Source organism: Sinocyclocheilus grahami, unplaced genomic scaffold (genome assembly GCF_001515645.1).
Source record: "Sinocyclocheilus grahami isolate Dianchi unplaced genomic scaffold, SAMN03320097.WGS_v1.1 scaffold1315.1, whole genome shotgun sequence".
NCBI classification, from domain to species: Eukaryota; Metazoa; Chordata; class Actinopteri; order Cypriniformes; family Cyprinidae; genus Sinocyclocheilus; species Sinocyclocheilus grahami.
Window position 1 is genome coordinate 214,198 of NW_015506494.1, and position 18,919 is coordinate 233,116.

The 18,919-nt window shown below is 36.7% G+C and overlaps 1 protein-coding gene across 1 annotated transcript in view; it reads left to right on the forward strand.

Annotated features, from left to right (window-relative positions):
* The window catches only part of LOC107569135 (eomesodermin-like), an 11,682-nt gene extending 2,238 nt beyond the window's left edge, over positions 1-9,444 (forward strand). Inside the window, exons 2-5 of the mRNA XM_016255139.1 lie at positions 6,505-6,626; positions 7,112-7,270; positions 7,358-7,419; positions 8,318-9,444. Coding sequence (XP_016110625.1) covers positions 6,505-6,626; positions 7,112-7,270; positions 7,358-7,419; positions 8,318-9,095 — 1,121 coding nt within the window. The 3' untranslated portion in view covers positions 9,096-9,444. The remainder of the gene's footprint in view (positions 1-6,504; positions 6,627-7,111; positions 7,271-7,357; positions 7,420-8,317) is intronic.
* Positions 9,445-18,919: the final 9,475 nt, after the last annotated feature.

The window sequence follows — 18,919 nt, forward strand, 5'->3', positions numbered from 1 at the left end:
ATTTTTCTTTTATGCCAAAAATCATTATGATATTAAGTAAAGATTATGTTCCATGAAGATATTTTGTAAATTTCATACTGTAAATATATCAAAAGTAAATTTTTGATCAGTAATATGCATTGCTAAGAACTTTATTTGGACAACTTTAAAGGTGATTTTCTCAATATTTAGATTTTTTTGCACCCTCAGATTCCAGATTTTCAAATAGTTGTATCTCAGCCAAATAGCCTATTGTCCAAATATTGTCCTAACAAATCATACATCAATGAAAGCTTATTTATTCAGCTTTCAGATTATGTATAAATCTCAATTTCGAAAAATGGACCCTTATGACTGCTTTTGTGCTCCAGGGTCACAAATATTATCCAAATGGCTCGTCTCTTCACATAATACCAGTTTAAAAGAAAAAAAAGGAAGATAAAGAGAGAAAAATAAATATCACATTAAATGTCTACTTTTTCCTCTGGCTTCTTCTCTGTCTTCTACATTTTATTACCAATAATACCTCACCTTCTATAATTTGTCACTCTCTAATCATCAGTGTTACAAGAAATGTGCCTACACTATATCCAAATACATTGTATACACAACTGTATATTATTATTATTATTATCATTATTACTCTCCCTATCATATAGGCTATTGGAAGGCTGTGGAAAATGTTTACACTACACATTCCCTGTTTATACATACAGTATATCTGGGGGAGGTTTCGGTACATTCCTTTTTTGTTGTTGTTGTTGTTTGTTCATTTTTCTGTACTTTGTCTTGTCTACTGCCATTGTTAAATTTATCACACTAAAGGTAAAAATAATAATAATAATGATAATACCAGTTTAAGCCACTAAAGAGAACACACACAATACACTAATATTAAACATAAAATTATCTCACTACTTGCATTCATCCTACATTAAGATCCTAGCCTCAATCAGTTGAACTGACAGCAGCATTGAGAGACAAGAGCACTGGTTTCATGTCTCCAGAGACTGAGGGACAGACAGACAGACAGGGGCCTGGGATTCCCCGCACGTGTCTCCCTCTCTCTGTGGGGTCAGTTTTAAAGCAATAAACATGTCGACATAAGCAGCATATGCCTGAGTAGGCTGAGAGACAGATATGTGTGTGTGTGTTTCGTAGCGAAAGGTGTAAAAACCTCTGACTCACAGAGATGCGCCCATGCACGGCTGCTCCTGTGCTGAACTGCTGCGGAGAATTGCGTCCGCTCGCCGTCCCGAAGAAAGAGAGAGAGCGGCGAAATGCAGTTTCTGAGTCAGAGCTGGAGATGTGATAAAAGCCCTGCTTGTTCCTGAGTAACAGCACTCGCGGGCCGCCGCCGGACCTCACGCGGGAGTCACCTCATGACTCTCCAAAGTGCATACACACACACAAACACACACACACCGACAGGATACCGGTGAAAAATCCCAGCCAGTTAACATGTTACTCTCAAAACACACTCACACAGACTCAATCACAAAGATTGATTTCAGAATAGCATCTACTGTTACTGTTTCTGCAGTATTTAGTATGCACAGTATGCAAATGTTTTGATGCATCACAGAAACTACTGCATTCACTGAATACTGTATCCCACAATGCAATGTGCTCAACTTGACATTTTTCAGATTACAGTTTTTTTTTTTAGTATCACTGATACTATTATAGTTATTTAATAGTATACATTGGTTTTAATTTTTATATTTTCTGTTTCCATTTAAATTTTAGATAAAGTTTTAGTAATTTTGTTGTGTTCTATCATTTTTATGAGTTTTTTTATATGTTTATTTCTTTTTTATTCAACCTCAGTTTTAGTTCTTTTTAAAAAATGTTGCTTTGGCAACTAGACACACACACACACACATATACAGTGTATATATATATATATATATATATGTGTGTAGTTCAAATATGTTCATGCAAATTACAGTTAAAAATGCAAAACAACCATTTTATCCTCAGATACAATTAATTATTACAGTTTTTATATGCTCTTTAAGTTTTCCAAAGTGGCATAAAAAATGTATATAATATATATTTTATATAATATTTTATATTTATACTATAGTGTTTAATTCTTTAAAATAAAATAAAAAAAATAAATAAAATAAAAAGTATCTATATGACACAGTTGAAACTAAATCTTTTAATCATGGAGTGAGAACGTCTCCAGCATGTCAGATGTTTCTCCTCTAGAGTTACAGAGGAGATCTCAACAACGTCTCAAACTCCGCTCAAAAGTCATATATAATCAGTGTATATGCAGTAATCGATATTTAATCGAGTCTCAGTGCCAGTCAAGGTTATTATTAACTTCAACTAAAACTACAAATATTACAAACAATTTTGTTAGTTAAAATAAAGCTAAATGTTAATATAAATCATACTCTGTCTAAATAAGGTTGCATTTTATGTGTGCTACAGCCTGTCTCTGCAGTGTAAAAAATGACTGTGAATTTAACAGTAAAAGACCGTAAAAATGCTACAGTAAAAACCTGTTAAATGGTTAACAGTAAATTCCCCTACTATATACGGTGAAAAACTTCCATAATCTTCACGACTAAAAGAGCTGCACTTTTATAGTTCATTTTAGAGTTTTGTGCAGCCAACCGTGAAATATAGCAGCGCTAATGAATGGAACTAATGACCAGGGAGCCACGGTATAATACACGCCGAGAACAATTAGTTGAGTGACGTGACGTCACAGGTCAAAGGGGAGCGCGCTAGAGTGTAGACCTCGTCACTTTAATTGCAAATAATAACGCTCTTCTTTTTTTGAATATTATTCATTTAATTTGCGATTTAAAATAATATGCATTTGCAAGCTTTTTCGCCTTTTTATTGTCTACCAAGTAAAATCGTAATTTTAATCACTTAGAAAATTACTACTTCAGCTCTACTCAAAAAATAGGCACGTTATGATACACGTTATGAAGAAACTTATGTATATATATTTTTTAAATCATAGCCTATATAATATTTACACTTAGCTTGTTAATTCTTACTTAGCACTTATTTACTTAGCACTTATTTTATTGTTATTGTTAGCCTATATTAAAAGCTTCATTAGGCCTACTTGTTTTGTGTATAATACTTTGGGAATACTGTATGTAAACACGCATTATCATGCCAATAAACTACATTAAATTAAATTTTAATTAAATAGTCAATTACATGCTGTAAATTGCTTCTTTTTTTTGCAAGGGCATGCATATTAAATTTGCACACACAAAAAATATAGGCATGCTATTAGCACAAATAGTGAAGTTTACTTCGATGCTCACACAAAAACGTGTTAATGCCACTAACAATAAGCTTGATCTATACGGCACCTATAAAAACAAGATTTACAATATATTGTTCATTTTTCATGTAGAATGTAGGGCCTAGAAATGTGCATTATACTCATACTAGTATATACTCATATATATATATATATATATATATATATATATATACTCATACTATACTAGTTCACATGTATCTGAGTGAAATCGCTGTGACTGACCCAGATCTTCAGCTCTGTGAACCACAATGAAAATACTCTGCATTGGAAAATGTAAAAAGAGTCGTGATTTTTCAGAATCCAAACTCCACCGTCTCCCTTCTCAAAGCCTCTGAGAGTTACAAAAGAACATTTAAGACTATTACCGTCCCTTATGCATCTGTCCCATCTAAAAGCACAGTATTGATTTTGAGTGACCCTGATTCAACCGCAGCCTTTTGCCCGACTCACTCCTGTGCGCTCAGGACGGAGAGAGCGAGAGAGAGAGAGCGAGCGAGGGAAATAAAGACTGGGTGGCATTTTGAGTCAATAATAAAATGAGAAAGACGCTGGCAGAGGAGTGTTGAGGGGACGCCGCGGGGCCCTTGGGGGCCGTGGCAGACATCTTGCGCCCGGTCACCGAGGTCCCAGACCGGAGAGGACAGCAGATTCTTATTTCCTCCTCAGGCTGGCAGCCAATCAGTTTCCAGCTGAGTTCCAGCCCCCCTCTCTGTCTTTTCACAGATTTTTAGCCCCTTTTCCCCAAATTCTTCACACATCTCTAGATTGCACACATGCAAACACATATACACACATATTCCCTGCTCATAACACACATCTGCACACGGATAATGCGCACACATATTTTGGCATAAATATACAAAGCAATAAACTAAAGCAACTCATAGACTTAACAATAAAGCTTCACAGTATTGCAATAGAAGAACCATTTTATTCAAAATAATGGTTCTTTATTGGCTTCTGAAGAACCTTTGACATCCATGGAAACTTTCCATTCCACAAAAGGTTCTTTACATAATTAAAATGTTCTTCACACAAATGGTTCTTTTAAGAACTGTCCACTGAAAGGTTCCAAAAATGGTTCTTTTATGGCACTGCTGGGCACTGCTACCTTTTGGAACCTTTATATTTTAGAGTGATTTTATCATCTAAAGAACCTTTTCCACTATAAAGAATCTTTTGTGGATTGGAAACGGTTCCATGGATGTTAAAGATTCTTCATGGAACCATATAGACATCAATAAAGAATCTTTATTTTTGAAACTGTCCCAAAGCTTAATTTAACTCTTCATGATCTCTTTTAATTGCATGGCAGATACACTTTTAAATATAAAGGCTCACAGCCATGCCATAAAAGAACCATTTTGGGTTCCTCAAAGGACCTCTCTGTGAACAGTTATTAAAAGAACCATTTCTCTACAACATTTTAATAATCCAAACAACCTTTTTTCCACTATGAAGAACATTGTCAAATGTAAATCTCAAGGGTTCTTCACTGGAACCATTGATGCCAATAAAGAACCTTTATTTTTAAGAGTGTAGAAGAACCATTTTTGGTTTTGGCTCCCCAACGAACCTTTCAGTGAACAGTTCTTTCAGAGCCATTCGTTTTCCTGAGTGTGAAGAACATTTTAATCATCTAAAAAACCTTTTGTGGAATGGAAAGCTTCTGAAGGTTCTTCGTGGAACCGTGTAGATGCCAATAAACAACCTTTACTTTTAAGACTGACAGTCTAAAAGCTCATTTCTTCTGTAGAACGCAGAATTCTGTATTCTGCACGGAGAAGTCGTTCTCGTCTCAATATTCCTCTTAGCTGGGAGCTAATCCTTGTGAATCTCACACCTTAAAAACTACAAGGCACTTGGGACCCGGGATCTGTCAGGTGAGAACGCATAATCATTCCTGCCTGAGAGAGAGAGAGTGTGTGTGTGTGTGTGTGTGTGTTTCTCAGGTGCTGTGTGTGGATCGTCTTTACATCACACCTTCTCATACTATCAGTTGAGATGATTTCAGGATTTGATCTCATAATTTAGACACACCGACTGAGCTGAAACGACAAGTCCGAATCCAACTTTGGTTTTTCATTACATTGATAATAATTGAGCAGGATTTAAAGATTGAAGCTGCAGATGTTGTTGATTTAAGGAATAATGTGTGAGAGAGCAGCAGCAGGTCAAATCATGGTATCACTCTGAAAGCAAATAGAACGAGGTCAAATGGGCCAAATAAAAAGTGTGAATAGGTTAATGGATGATAGTGTTATTTTTGCGACTCATTAAATGTAGCTATAACTGACTCTCTTTAATTTGTCATCCGGCCTGTGGCTGTCATCAAGGAATTTTAATTACAATGACGAGCTAAAGAGAGTCAGCGGATGGGTTTGATGAGGACACCCGGTGGGGTTTTTCATTAAAGAGCTCTCGCGCTGAGCGGGTGACCCTTTCCGGGTAACCGACCATTATCGCTTGCAGTACACTCAAACCCATCCTTTCTACACTAGTACGTACTACAAGTGGTGACTAAATACATTTTTTAAGACATAGTATGTTAAAAGCGCATTTTAGTTCATATTTAAAAATGGAATCATTACAAACACTGCATTTGGGAACCTCTATTTCTTTCAAATGAAAAAAAATGTTCTTTACATAATTAAAATGTTCTTCACACCGAGTAAATAAATGGTTATTTTAAGGATTTTTTTCTTTTGAGTGGAACTGCAATTTTAAATTGTTAAATTGCAAAGTTAAATATATAAAATCTTCGCTGGTATAGGCCTAATTGAAATGCATGAATATCAACGAATTTCTTCAAATAATTTGCCAGGAATTTTAAAACTAAAATATGACGTTACGATTTCCAAAAATGTTTCTGTATGCGCGCGTTTGTTTTATTTTACCTTAATCATTTTTTTTTCAGCGTTTAACATGTCATTTCGTTTAAAAATGAGTGTGTTTTGCATTGAAACAAGTTTCACATTTAACATGAGCGATTCTCAGCGATGGCACTCGAGAACACGCGGGGGTGGACGTGTTATTCGGCTCTATGCATTAGAATTATTCAAAACAAATCGCTCTTAGTCACGATACATCTGTTTTTCACGAAGGAGCTTTTAAAAAAAAAAAAGCTTTTTGTTGCTGCTTTTTCTGTCTGTTTAGACAAACTAATAAATTAATACCACACGAAACATTATTATTCTTCTTTTGGTTTTTTTCTGTAGGAAACAAGGTTTATGTTCACCCAGAATCACCAAACACTGGAGCACACTGGATGAGGCAAGAAATATCATTCGGAAAACTGAAGCTAACCAACAACAAGGGCGCAAATAACAACAATACTCAGGTAAACAAATAACACTCAAACTCTAGTAGAGCAATATTCAGTGTTTTATTTATCAGTTTGGAATTGTTGATGGAAAATATGATAAAGGCATGCATTCATTTTTTTTGTTTATTAGACTTGTTTTGTTGCACAAAAAAAAAAAAAGATCAAACCGACAATGTTGGAAAGTTATGTTTTTTTTTTTATTCTGAGAGTGTAAATCATACTGTCTTCAACACCAAAAATAGATGAAAAAACAAGCTTTAAATATTACTTATTTACTGTGTGATATTTTAGTGCATGTTTCAAAGAACTGATGCATCTGGCGCATTTTAAAGATAAAGATAAATGTGTGTGTGTGTGTGTGTGTGAAGAAACTTCCAGTCATCTCAGAGGTCTTTAGTGTGCGGCTTTGACACCTCTGTTCGTCTAACTGCAAGCGCTGGCCATGAACTCTGCACAAACACTGATGCCATCTGTCTCTGTTTGTGTGTGTGTTGAAATAGATGATCGTCATGCAGTCTCTGCACAAGTACCAGCCGCGGCTGCACATCGTGGAGGTGACGGAGGATGGTGTGGAGGACATGAGCAACGAAGCTAAAACACAGACCTTCACTTTCCCTGAAAACCAGTTCATCGCTGTAACGGCTTACCAGAACACAGACGTAAGCAGTAACCCAGCCGCAGCTCCCTGCAGCCACTTCTGCATTTCGCTCTGCTTCTGAACTCCTGGTGTTTGTGTTTAATTGCAGATCACACAGCTCAAGATCGACCACAACCCCTTCGCAAAAGGCTTCAGAGACAATTATGATTCGTAAGTGCATTTCATACTACAGAAAGTGACAATGAGCGAATTATGAAACCTCTCAAAATACACGGGCCTTCCTTTTGTCAGTCCCTTTATTTAAACAAAAGTTCTAAGCAAAAAAATGAGCACAGCTCCAGATTTTACTTTTAGAGTCTGAAAACCTTTCTTTTAAATAATACAATATTGAACATTTTCCAGTTTCGTTTTCTATGCATTTATGCTACAATGCAATGTTTATAAAATTCCGTAGTATGAAGGGTGAACATGGATAATTTGGGACTGTATTTACAATATTTATATGGTAACACTTTACAACAAGGTCCCATTAGTTAACAAAGGCAATGCATTAATAAAAATGCAACTGTTCATGTTAGCTCAGGTTCATTAAATAATATCATAACTTTTAATTTCAGTAATGTTATTAAATGTTTAATAATTAAAAAAGAAAATAAATGCTTTATACATATTTTGCATTGCTAGTTTGTGTTAACTAATGAATTTAATGTTTATATATCTATAAAATTGCATTTTTATATTTTTAATAATATATCTCCCCCTCTGTTTAGTGAAGATTTTTAGCTACACCTGTAAAAAAAAAAATTGTATTTATTTTTTCAAAAATAAAACAAAGTATGCTTTACAAGAAATTACTATTTCATTCTTTCTGCTTTAAAATTTCACATTTAATTCAGTGTGTTACTTGCTTTTTCTTTGAAATTAATTGTGAAATTTAATAGCAATTTCTGAGTGCAAATTGTTTCTGCACCAATTTATTTTCCCCCCACTGTGCATCGATTGATTATCCCAGGCATCATATTTTAGGCAGCTGATCAGAAAGCGTCACTTTAGAGCGATAAGATGAACTGCTAACAGCTTCTGTCTTTCTCTGCCGCTTCTCTCTCAGGATGTACACGGCTCCAGAGAGCGACAGACTGACGCCCTCTCCTACTGATTCTCCGCGGTCGCACCAGATTGTCCCCGGCGCCCGCTATGCAATGCAGCCCTTCTTCCAAGACCAGTTTGTAAACAACCTGCCGCAAAACCACCGCTTCTACGCCAGCGAGCGCGCTGTGCCACAGACCAACGGCCTGCTTTCTCCTCAGATCGAAGACTCTGCTGCAGGCTCGGCTTCGGCTCAGCGCTGGTTCGTGGGGCCCGTTCAGCAAAGCGGGGTGTCTGGTAAACTGGACCTGTCCTATGAGAGCGAGTACTCGGCCTCCAGCCTCCTGCCGTATGGCATCAAGCCGCTTCCGCTGCAGAGTCCGCATGCACTCAGCTATTACCCCGACTCGGCCTTCGCTTCCATGGCGGCCGGCTGGAGCAGCAGAAGTTCGTATCCGAGGAAGATGACCACCGGCTTGCCTTGGTCGCCCCGGCCGAGCCCTCCGGCATACACTGATGACCTGCTGTCCTCTAAAGACAAGCTGCAGGACGAGAGCTCCACGGCGGCCCCCACGACTGGCAGCACCGGCCCCTGGATGGAGGTCCCGCCGGTGCTGAAGGCTGTAGATTCGGGGGACACCAGCGGATACTTGATGGCGTGTAAAAGGCGACGCGTTTCGCCTGGAGGCTCCAGTACAGACGCTTCACCTAGTATAAAGTGTGAGGACTTGAGCTCTGAGGAGTACAATAAAGAGAGCCATAAAGCCATGGGTTATTACGCCTTCTACACAAGCCCTTAAGAACTGCTTATTGGGGTCGACTCTCTCTCTATCTCTTTCTTTATTTTGTTTGAAGTGATCTGCCCATGTTGTGTTTTTAATCTTTTAATCTGCAAGTGCCAAAGCTTTCGTGCTCCTGGTTGTGCTTGTTCATTTTTTTTGCTCATTTGTGAAACATGCTTCATTTTAATGGGGTTTTTACTTTGGATTCTTTTTAAAGCATGCCCTTCATTCTTTTTAATCATATTTTTCTATGAAGCCTGATGTGATTTTTTTCCTTTTATTTAAGATCCCTCTGTTGTACAGTATTTGTGCACTTTAGATTGTGATGTATCTTGTACAAATGTTCTCATGGCACTGTTATGAAAGGTGAAATAAAATGTGCTTTTCATACTTTCTTTGTCTTTATTTGCACAGCTACATTAATCTATTTCATCTTCATCTTTTCTTTTTCATGTAGTTTTTATCTCCTATGTGATTAATAGCTGGTGTATTTATTTAACGAAATCTAATTTGAAACTACACTTATTCATGAACCAGTTCATTAGAAGAACTACTCAAATGAAATTCGTTAATTGAATGTTTTACTCCACTTCGTGTTGTAAACGTTCAGTCATATTTTAATAAACAAGCTTTAGAACGAGCGTTTCGTAAAGCACACAGAAAATAAAATGCGTTTTTGGTTTATTTTGAAATATAACCAATGTTTTGCATTTTTTAATTCCAACGTCTTAAAAGCCATTTTAGAATTATCCCCAATTTGTGCAATAAACCAAAGATCAGTATTTTTAGAATGTTTTTTTAAATTATTATTAATATCCTATTCTAACTCTTAAACGTCAGCAGAATCATTCTTTTTAAATGGTGCACTGAACAATTCTCGTTCTCCAGAAACATCATGATGGATCTCGATCTCCAGATCAACCACAAACGCACCGTTATGTCTTTATTTGAACGCCTGCGTGTCGCATTTCTTTATTTTATTTAGCTTCCTAAAGACACTGGTTTAGCAAATAGGATATACAGTAGATTACAGTTTTGGAAATCATTAGTATTATAAAAGGGGAGGGTGGGAAGAAGGGAGAAGGAAAGTCTTCCTTCTAGATATGGTTTATTTTTGTCTAGCGCCGGTCCACACTCCAGTACAGTAGGTGGCGGTAATGCACCATTGAAGTTGGCTGCCAACTGCCGTTAAACATCAAAGAAGAAGAAAAGAGGCTTTTCTTAATTTTGTTTTCTTAATTTAGTGTCTTTCAGTCATGCCTGCAGAGCTTTTTAGTCACCTTATTTTTAACGTCACAGCTTTTGTGACGTAATTGTGTGCGTCATTCGCTTCCAGTTATTTTACCTTTACCAGAGTCAGTTTGATGCTTAATATTGCAAACTGATATTTGTTAACATATTAATTTAATTAATTATCATAATCGTAAACACACTGGTTTGCAAATAATTTACCTTTTACTGTGCTTTGTTTATTTTGTTTATTTACCTATAGTGGCTAATACACCAGAAGTCTCGCACATTTGCGTAAATATTATCATGCAAAATAAGACAGATATGTCTGTGTTCTCCTGAAAGGTGACAAAAACAACTTTAGTGTTGCACATTTAAAAATGACCGAATAATCGTGTATATGGCTTATACTTTTTTGTACAATCAAATAATCTAGATTAAGAATGTATCTCTCCAACATTATAAATACCACTAACAGTAACAAATAGCAAATCATGGCTCATGCTACATAAACTAAAGCCTATAGGCCTCAAGCCCTTGATTATGTTTCATCTTTTCATCTTTTGCTCCAACAGGAAACACGTAATCAAACATTAAAGGGATCATATGACGTTGCTAAAAAGAACATTATTTTGTGTATTTGGTGTAATGAAATGTGTTTATGCGGTTTAAGGTTAAAAAAACACATTGTTTTCCACATACTGTACATTATTGTTTCTCCTCTATGCCCCGCCTTTCTGAAACGCGTCAATTTTTACAAAGCTCATCGGTCTGAAAAGCGAGGTGTGCTGTGATTGGCCAGCTATCCAGTGTGTTGTGATTGGCCGAATACCTCAAGCATGTGACGGAAATGTTACGTCCCTCACCATACTGTGATGCCATGTCCCAGAGCGAGACAAAAACATGAAAACCCATTACAAACGAGGCATTTGTTGCATCCAGTGGGGACATAATTATTTATTATAATGACTTATAACGTCTTTTTACACATTGCGTTGCATCGCGCCGCGTAAACATAAAACCGTGTCTGCATTTATGATCAGAGAAATGGCAAACAACAAGTGCTACTCTACACTGCTCAAAACTCATGTTTGAATCATCAGTGGCAAATTCTTTAAATATAAAAAACGTACTTACAGTCTGTGAGTCAGAACAGCCGGCATTGTAGTCTACTCTCCCAGGATCAGGAAACAGTCCTCCATAAAATGCGCTGCACACATCTGAATATTTGGGTTGAAGTGTTCTGGAACAGTGTTGTAAATACAACTTAACCACTGATTTCTAGTCCTGTCCTCTTTTGGAAGACCAAACAAAGTAGTTTCGCTTTCACAACGAAACACACAGCGTCTTCACAACATGGCGGCGGCAGCAACAATACTACAGCGAGAATAAAAGTTACGCCTTCTTTCTTTGCGTGAACATTTGTGCGGCGTTATGCAAATCTTCCCAGATCGTGACGTAGACATGTGGGGGCGTGTTAGAACGAACCATTTTAGGTAGGTGTGGCTGACTCTTAATAAAATGACTCGTTTTATAAAGAATATCTCTTTGGATTTGAAACTTTAGTCTTTGCAACTTTACAGATCTTCTTTATGCACCAAGAGCTTGTAACACTCCAAAGAGAGTGAAATCGCATCATATGACCCCTTTAAACTATGTTCGATAGCAAACAAATGGTGACTACAATTGATTCAAGGCCTATGTGGAGGTGATGTCAATGATACACAGCACATGTGCTGACATTTAGATTATATGCCACACTTGTAAGTAGTTAAGCAGTAGTAGGTTTTTCAGTGAATCATTCCAGCAGAGATCTGGTGGCTGATATAATGTAGATATGAAATTATGTTGCAGTGGCATGTTTTTTTTATTTTATTTCCCCACCTCTAAAGGAAAGTTTTCTCCTTGTGTCATGGCGCTTTGAGATTGAACTGGAGGATGTCTGATCTTGTCTTGTTCGTTTAGCTAATGGATCACATGCACACATGACCCTGAGCTTTGGGAGGACAGGAACTGTACTCTTACAACGAGTCAATCGACTGCGACACTAACACGCATTAATGCAGGAACTCCACTAATCAATAGACACTTCACCTGCGCTCTGCATGTCGAGAGTCACAGCCTGTAAACGAGGAGAGAAAAACACGACCCATCTGATCCCGGGCCATCAGACACCTGAAGGGATTTCCAAAGAGGAAGTGATCCGGATTCACTCCAAACCGCTTTGATACTGCACTGGCTTTATGTCTCAACCAGTCTGGCACATGCCAACATCATGAAAACAGCAGGAGCTCTGAGAAACATGAATAATAAGAGCAGCAACATGAGAAAGTTGATATTAAGACGCAAACAGTTGTTTTTTAAGTATTTTCTTGTCATTAGTCAGCGTTGCCTCATGCAAATGCAGTTGATCGCCCGTGATTCATTTATTCTACAACCAAATGTGTCTTGCAATAAGATAAAAATAGTATTTCACTAGTCATTATGTGATTGCAGCAGCTTTTTCTTTGCACTAATAAGTCTTCATCGCACTTCGCATTTGATTTAAGGTTTTAGGTGTAAAACTTAGGAAAACATTTTTATTTAGTGCAAAAAAAAACTAAAACAAATTTCACTTCTTGCTGCAAAACAGCATTTTATGTGATCATATATATATATATATGAGCACATTAGAATGATTTCTGAAGGATCATGAGACACTGAAGACTGGAGTAATATCTGATGAAAATTAAGCTTTGTATCATAAGAATAAGTTATTTTAAATTGTAATATATTTAACATTTTTGCTGATTTTACTGTATAATTAATCAAATAAATGCAGGCTTCGTGGGCAGAACCGGGGAACAAATGCAACACACTTGATAACCTCCATCCTGAATAACCCGCTTGACACACACACACACACACACACACGTTTGTTCATTGGCTTTCATTGTTTTAACACTGAAATAATGATATATTACTCCAAACCATTCTGCATTTTAGAGCTGCTTATCAAATAAATTAATATAAATTAAATATTGTAGTGTAAACTATTTCATTATGTTAGAAGAAAGACTAGCACAGCTATGTAGGGAATCCTTTGCACGGGACAACAATAACATTGACCAATCAGAATCAAGTATTCCAAAGCACCACAAATAATGCAAATGAATCTGTCATTGATGTCAAGTTTAGCTTTCTGTCTAATTGTTGTAATTTTTGCAATGGTTTTAGTCACCGGGTTATATCTTTATATTAAATAATACATATACACTGTTTAAAGATTTGGGGTCGTGTGATTTTTTTATGTTTTTAAAAATAAGTCTCTTCTGCTCGCCAAGGCTGCATTTATTTGATCAAAAGTAAAATAAAATAGAAAAAATTGTGAAATATTATTACTATTTCAAATAACTATTTTCTGTGTGAATATCTGTTAAACTGTAATGTATTTCTGTGATGCGCAGCTGTATTTTCAGCATCATTACTCCAGTCTTCAGTGTCACATGATCTTCAGAAATCACTCTAATATGCTGATTTGCTGCTCAAGAAACATTTCTGATTATTATCAATGTTGAAAACAGTCGTGCTGCACAATATTTTTGTGGAAACCGTGAAACATTTTATTTTTCAGGATTCACAGATGAACAGAAAGTTCAAAAGAACAGCATTTATTTTAAATATAAATCTTTTGTTACATTATAAATGTCTTCACTGTCACTTTTGATCAATTTAATGTGTCCTTGATCAATAAAAGCATTATTTTCTTAACATAAACTTTTAAATGCTAGTGTCACTGAGAGTTATTTTTAATATTTATTTTATTTATTTATGCATTTAGCAGACGCTTTTCTCCAAAGCGACTTACAGTGCATTCAGGCTATACATTTTTTACCAGTATGCCAAATAAGTAATAGTAATATGCTAAAATATACAAAAAGCATCATGCCAACAGTGTGATCAAATACATTTTGGAGCAGATGGCGGCTCCTCTGGAGCTGAACTGTTGACCCCGTTGGCCCCAGTTATGACAGAGCTACAGGAGAACCAGAGGATGCATTGGTTCATAGTGATCTGTGGGAGCTCATCTTTCTTAGTCTAGGTAGCAGGAGAGCATATCTCATGAGTGTTGGAGGTATGATGTACCTGATAAAAGCTTAAGGCTTGCTGGTTTGGTCGCCACTAGGACTGACCTATGACCATCACCACTGTGTCTCTATGCAAGGCACTTAACCTCAGGTTACTCTAGACTAGAGGGACTAAACCGGTGTTAAGTTAACTATAAGACACTTCAGATAAAAGCATACATTTTTACATTCAATTAATTATAAAAAATACCATTTGAAATATATTTCTTAAAATGTTTCTCACTCATAACGTCTGTTTGTAAAACACACTATACCGTTCAAAATTTGGGGGTCTTGGAAGAAATTAATAATTTTATTTAGCAAAGACAAGATTTCAGTGTAGAATAAAACATAATATAAATGATATTTCCACACCAGAACCAGTGTTTGTGACTTGATATGCCATAGAGCAGCTACATTAATTTATGATGGAGTCAGTCTCCATGACCATGGAGTAACCTGAGGTTAAGTGTCTTGATAACAGACACAATGGTGATAATTCATAGGTCAGTCCTTGTGGGAAGTGAACCAGCAACTTTCCCGATAGCAGCTCTGAGCTCTGACCACAACACTAAACCACACCAGACCGCAAGCCCTTTGGAAAACACTTCAGATTGATAAAAACACCAAAACAGCTGGTCTCTCTGGAGCACAGAGCTGGATAAAACAACCTGGAATTAATCCAAACTCAAAACCACTACTCACAGATAAATGCTGTTTAAAGGGTTAAATCACCACTTTCTCATCCTCATGTTGTTCCAAACCATCCTCCAAGATTAACTTTCTTCACAGAAACACAAAAGGAGCTGTTGTACGACATTCAATGACTAAACTAAATATTAAGGGTCTATGAAGCTCTTTAGAAAAGACAATGCAAAGCTTATCATACTTATCATACTATTAATTACCATCCGATTTCATTGTATGACAAAGAGCAATGTTCTGTTGCAGAAGAAATCAATAAATATATAATAATCTTTTTTTACCGCAGGCCGATGGTGTTTGTACCTAACGGTTCAACACGTGAGTGTCTGAAGCCTCTTGCAGTGAAGCGTTTTAGACTCCATCGCATCATTGTGGTGACTGGCAACTTGCATCCAGACAAATTTCTGACAGCAGCTCTGTATGACACATAAATAATAGCCAAAAACAATGTTTTTCAGTGCAACACAACAATAGCAGTGCTTGTTGACAATAAAATGTGTTATTCTACAAGCTTGGCACTGAAAGAAATGCATGCATTTAGGAGAATATGGAAATTCATGCATTTAGGAGAATATGGAAATTCATGCATTTAGGGAAATATCGAAGTGCATGCATTTAGGATAATATTGAAATTCATGCATTTAGGAGAATATCGAAGTTCATGCATTTAGGAACATATCGAAATTCATGCATTTAGGGAAATATCGAAGTGCATGCATTTAGGAGAATATTGAAATTCGTGCATTTAGGAACATATAGAAATTTGTGCATTTAGGGAAATATCGAAGTGCATGCATTTGGGAGAATATCGAAATTCATGCATTTAGGAGAATATTGAAATTCATGCATTTAGGAGAATATTGAAATTCATGCATTTAGGAGAATATTGAAATTCATGCATTTAGGGAAATATCGAAGTGCATGAATTTAGGAGAATATTGAAATTCATGCATTTAGGGAAATATCGAAGTGCATGCATTTAGGAGAATAGTGAAGGCTACTTGTAATATGTGCATTTTATTTGTAACCAAAACACAAGTAGATTCTTTTTAAAGATGCCAGACAGGTTTAATCCTATCAAAATTTAAATGAACCCAGTATGTGTATTCCTGGGAATCAAACCGGCATTTGTAAACTATTAAAAGAATGATGGGAATCAAAGCAAAAAATTACAAAACTACAAAGTGAATCTGATAACTTGTGGGATTTTTTTCCCCCTTTCATGCTCCAATAGAAGCATCACATCTGTGCATCAAAGGTGCGCTCAGGAAAAGCAATGCAATGTCTGGATCTGACAAACCCGTACACACACCTCTGGTACTCGGTGTGTGTTAAAAGGATCTGAACAGGACTATAATTGAGGTGTAATTAACTGGTGAGAGTGTCTGTGCTATCCGTGTTCTGTGGTGTGATTTGCCTTTTGGGAAAATAACTATTTCAAGTCTGAACCCCCTGCACGGTGAGAAAGCCACATCTGACATCTTACAGCGCACACCGCCGATAGAACAGAGAGATGTGCTGTCATTTTTAGATAGACTTATGTATATGAGCAAGTTTCTGGGTACAGCTGTTAAGACACACACTGAGAAAACTTAACCAAACAAACATAAATATATCAAATGAGCCTTTACAAGACATGACAAGCAGCCATCAGATCATTAGAGAGGGGATTGAGGTTAAAGCAATCTGTTAATGACTGGATGAGCTTCCTGAAGCCTTAAAAATTAAACACTTTTGTTTATGCACTAAGCAGGTGTTTCACCTCAAATTGACAATAAAAAGCACAAATCACGTTATGTGGAAATTACGATGAAAGAGTGGAGAAAATACACAGCATGTGCTCAGATAGGCCCCAAATGACAAGAAGAAAGCCAAAAAACACAACAAATAACAAGCAATATTGGCAAATGCATTGAATTATAAATCGAGCTGCTGCTAAACTAATATTACATCAGACTGACAATGCACAAACAAACACAGCCATACATAATATGACGTTATGCATGACTTTGACAATGAAATCGCAATGCAATAAACTCAGGTTTTAAGAAATCATTCATAATTAGCATAATAATATCTAAAGTATTATGCATTAATTTCTTATTCAAAATGCAATGCCTGCATGGCACAATGAATGTAAAACCTGGTCTGCTGTTTTTGACAATATTTACTACGGTGTAAAATATCCCTCCAGCTACAATTGCATGTAATTATTTTTTTTAGTAAATATGCTGATTCTGAGGACTCAAATGTGGAGGATAACCAAAATAATCAAATCTAGTTTGATCAAACCCAGTCAAATTTCTGATTCTACGATGCATAATTTAGTGAAGAATCATAATTGAATGATTGTCAGGGCATATATTTACACCCTTTTTAATCGCTACACAAGAGTTCCTAACGAGCACAGGGTATTTATAGTGCAAGAACAGAGCTGATGAAGGTCCCAGAGTGCAGCTGTCTTAACACTCACTCTAAAAATGGCCGTTGATTGATATGCAGGCATTAGAAACTGGGTTTTGATGGATGGATTTCTGGGATCACGTGACAGACTCGAGGACCAGGCCTATGCTTAGTCTGAATAACAGAAGCTGTCTAAATCTGTCCTCTCTATTGATTACCAGCATGAAGTCTGTCTCAGTTTGCAGTCTTTTGCTGCTCTCTAGTGTTGTTTATGAGTAATTGATTTGGACCAGCAAATTTCTCTCAAACTAGTTAGGAAAGAAAGTGTCCCCGCTTAAATCGGCACATTGTTAAAAATGTGATTACTTAGGCTATACACATAAAACATCAAAACCATAGCACAGCATAAAAACTTGTGGTTTTATCACCCTTACCAATAGTAGCCTACTGAAGCACTACAGTACAGCGATGGTAATATACCATGGTACTCCAATAGGCCTATATATAGCATGGTATTGCTGTACTTATAGGCCTATAGCTATTAGTTATGGTATTAACATGCTGTTTCAATGAATGTCATGGTATGTTCAAAACATGGCAATATTATGGTAATTTTATAAGTAGGCTACTATAAAACATACTTACATTATGACATAAGGTTGCTGTCCGCTTCATAATCTTGAGGAGAAAGTGGTTTAACTGACGATAAGCGAGCAGAGCCGTTATATTTTTTCCCGCTCATCAAGAATTTAAAATATCTTGGGGAGAAAGTGGTTTAACTGACGATACGCGAGCAGAGCCGTTATATTTTTTCCCGCTCATCAAGAATTTAAAATATCTTGGGGAGAAAGTGGTTTAACTGACGATACGCGAGCAGAGCCGTTATATTTTTTCCCGCTCATCAAGAATTTAAAATATCTTGGGGAGAAAGTGGTTTAACTGACGATACGCGAGCAGAGCCGTTATATTTTTTCCCGCTCATCAAGAATTTAAAATATCTTGGGGAGAAAGTGGTTTAACTGACGATACGCGAGCAGAGCCGTTATATTTTTTCCCGCTCATCAAGAATTTAAAATATCTTGGGGAGAAAGTGGTTTAACTGACGATACGCGAGCAGAGCCGTTATATTTTTTCCCGCTCATCAAGAATTTAAAATGATTCGGGTGGGGGGAGGGGGCGGGTAATGGAGATGTAAAGCAGAAGATCAACATTAAAATAGGTTAATTATCATATGTACCTGCTGGTAGTTAATATGATATTAATGTTGTCTGATAGTATCCCGAATACATTTTGAAGCTCGATTTGGATCCTCACGTGATCATCACATGTCTGCGGTGATTGGATGAGCCGATACCCTGTTGTGGCATTGCAGGTGTAATTTGAAAACAGCTCATTAAC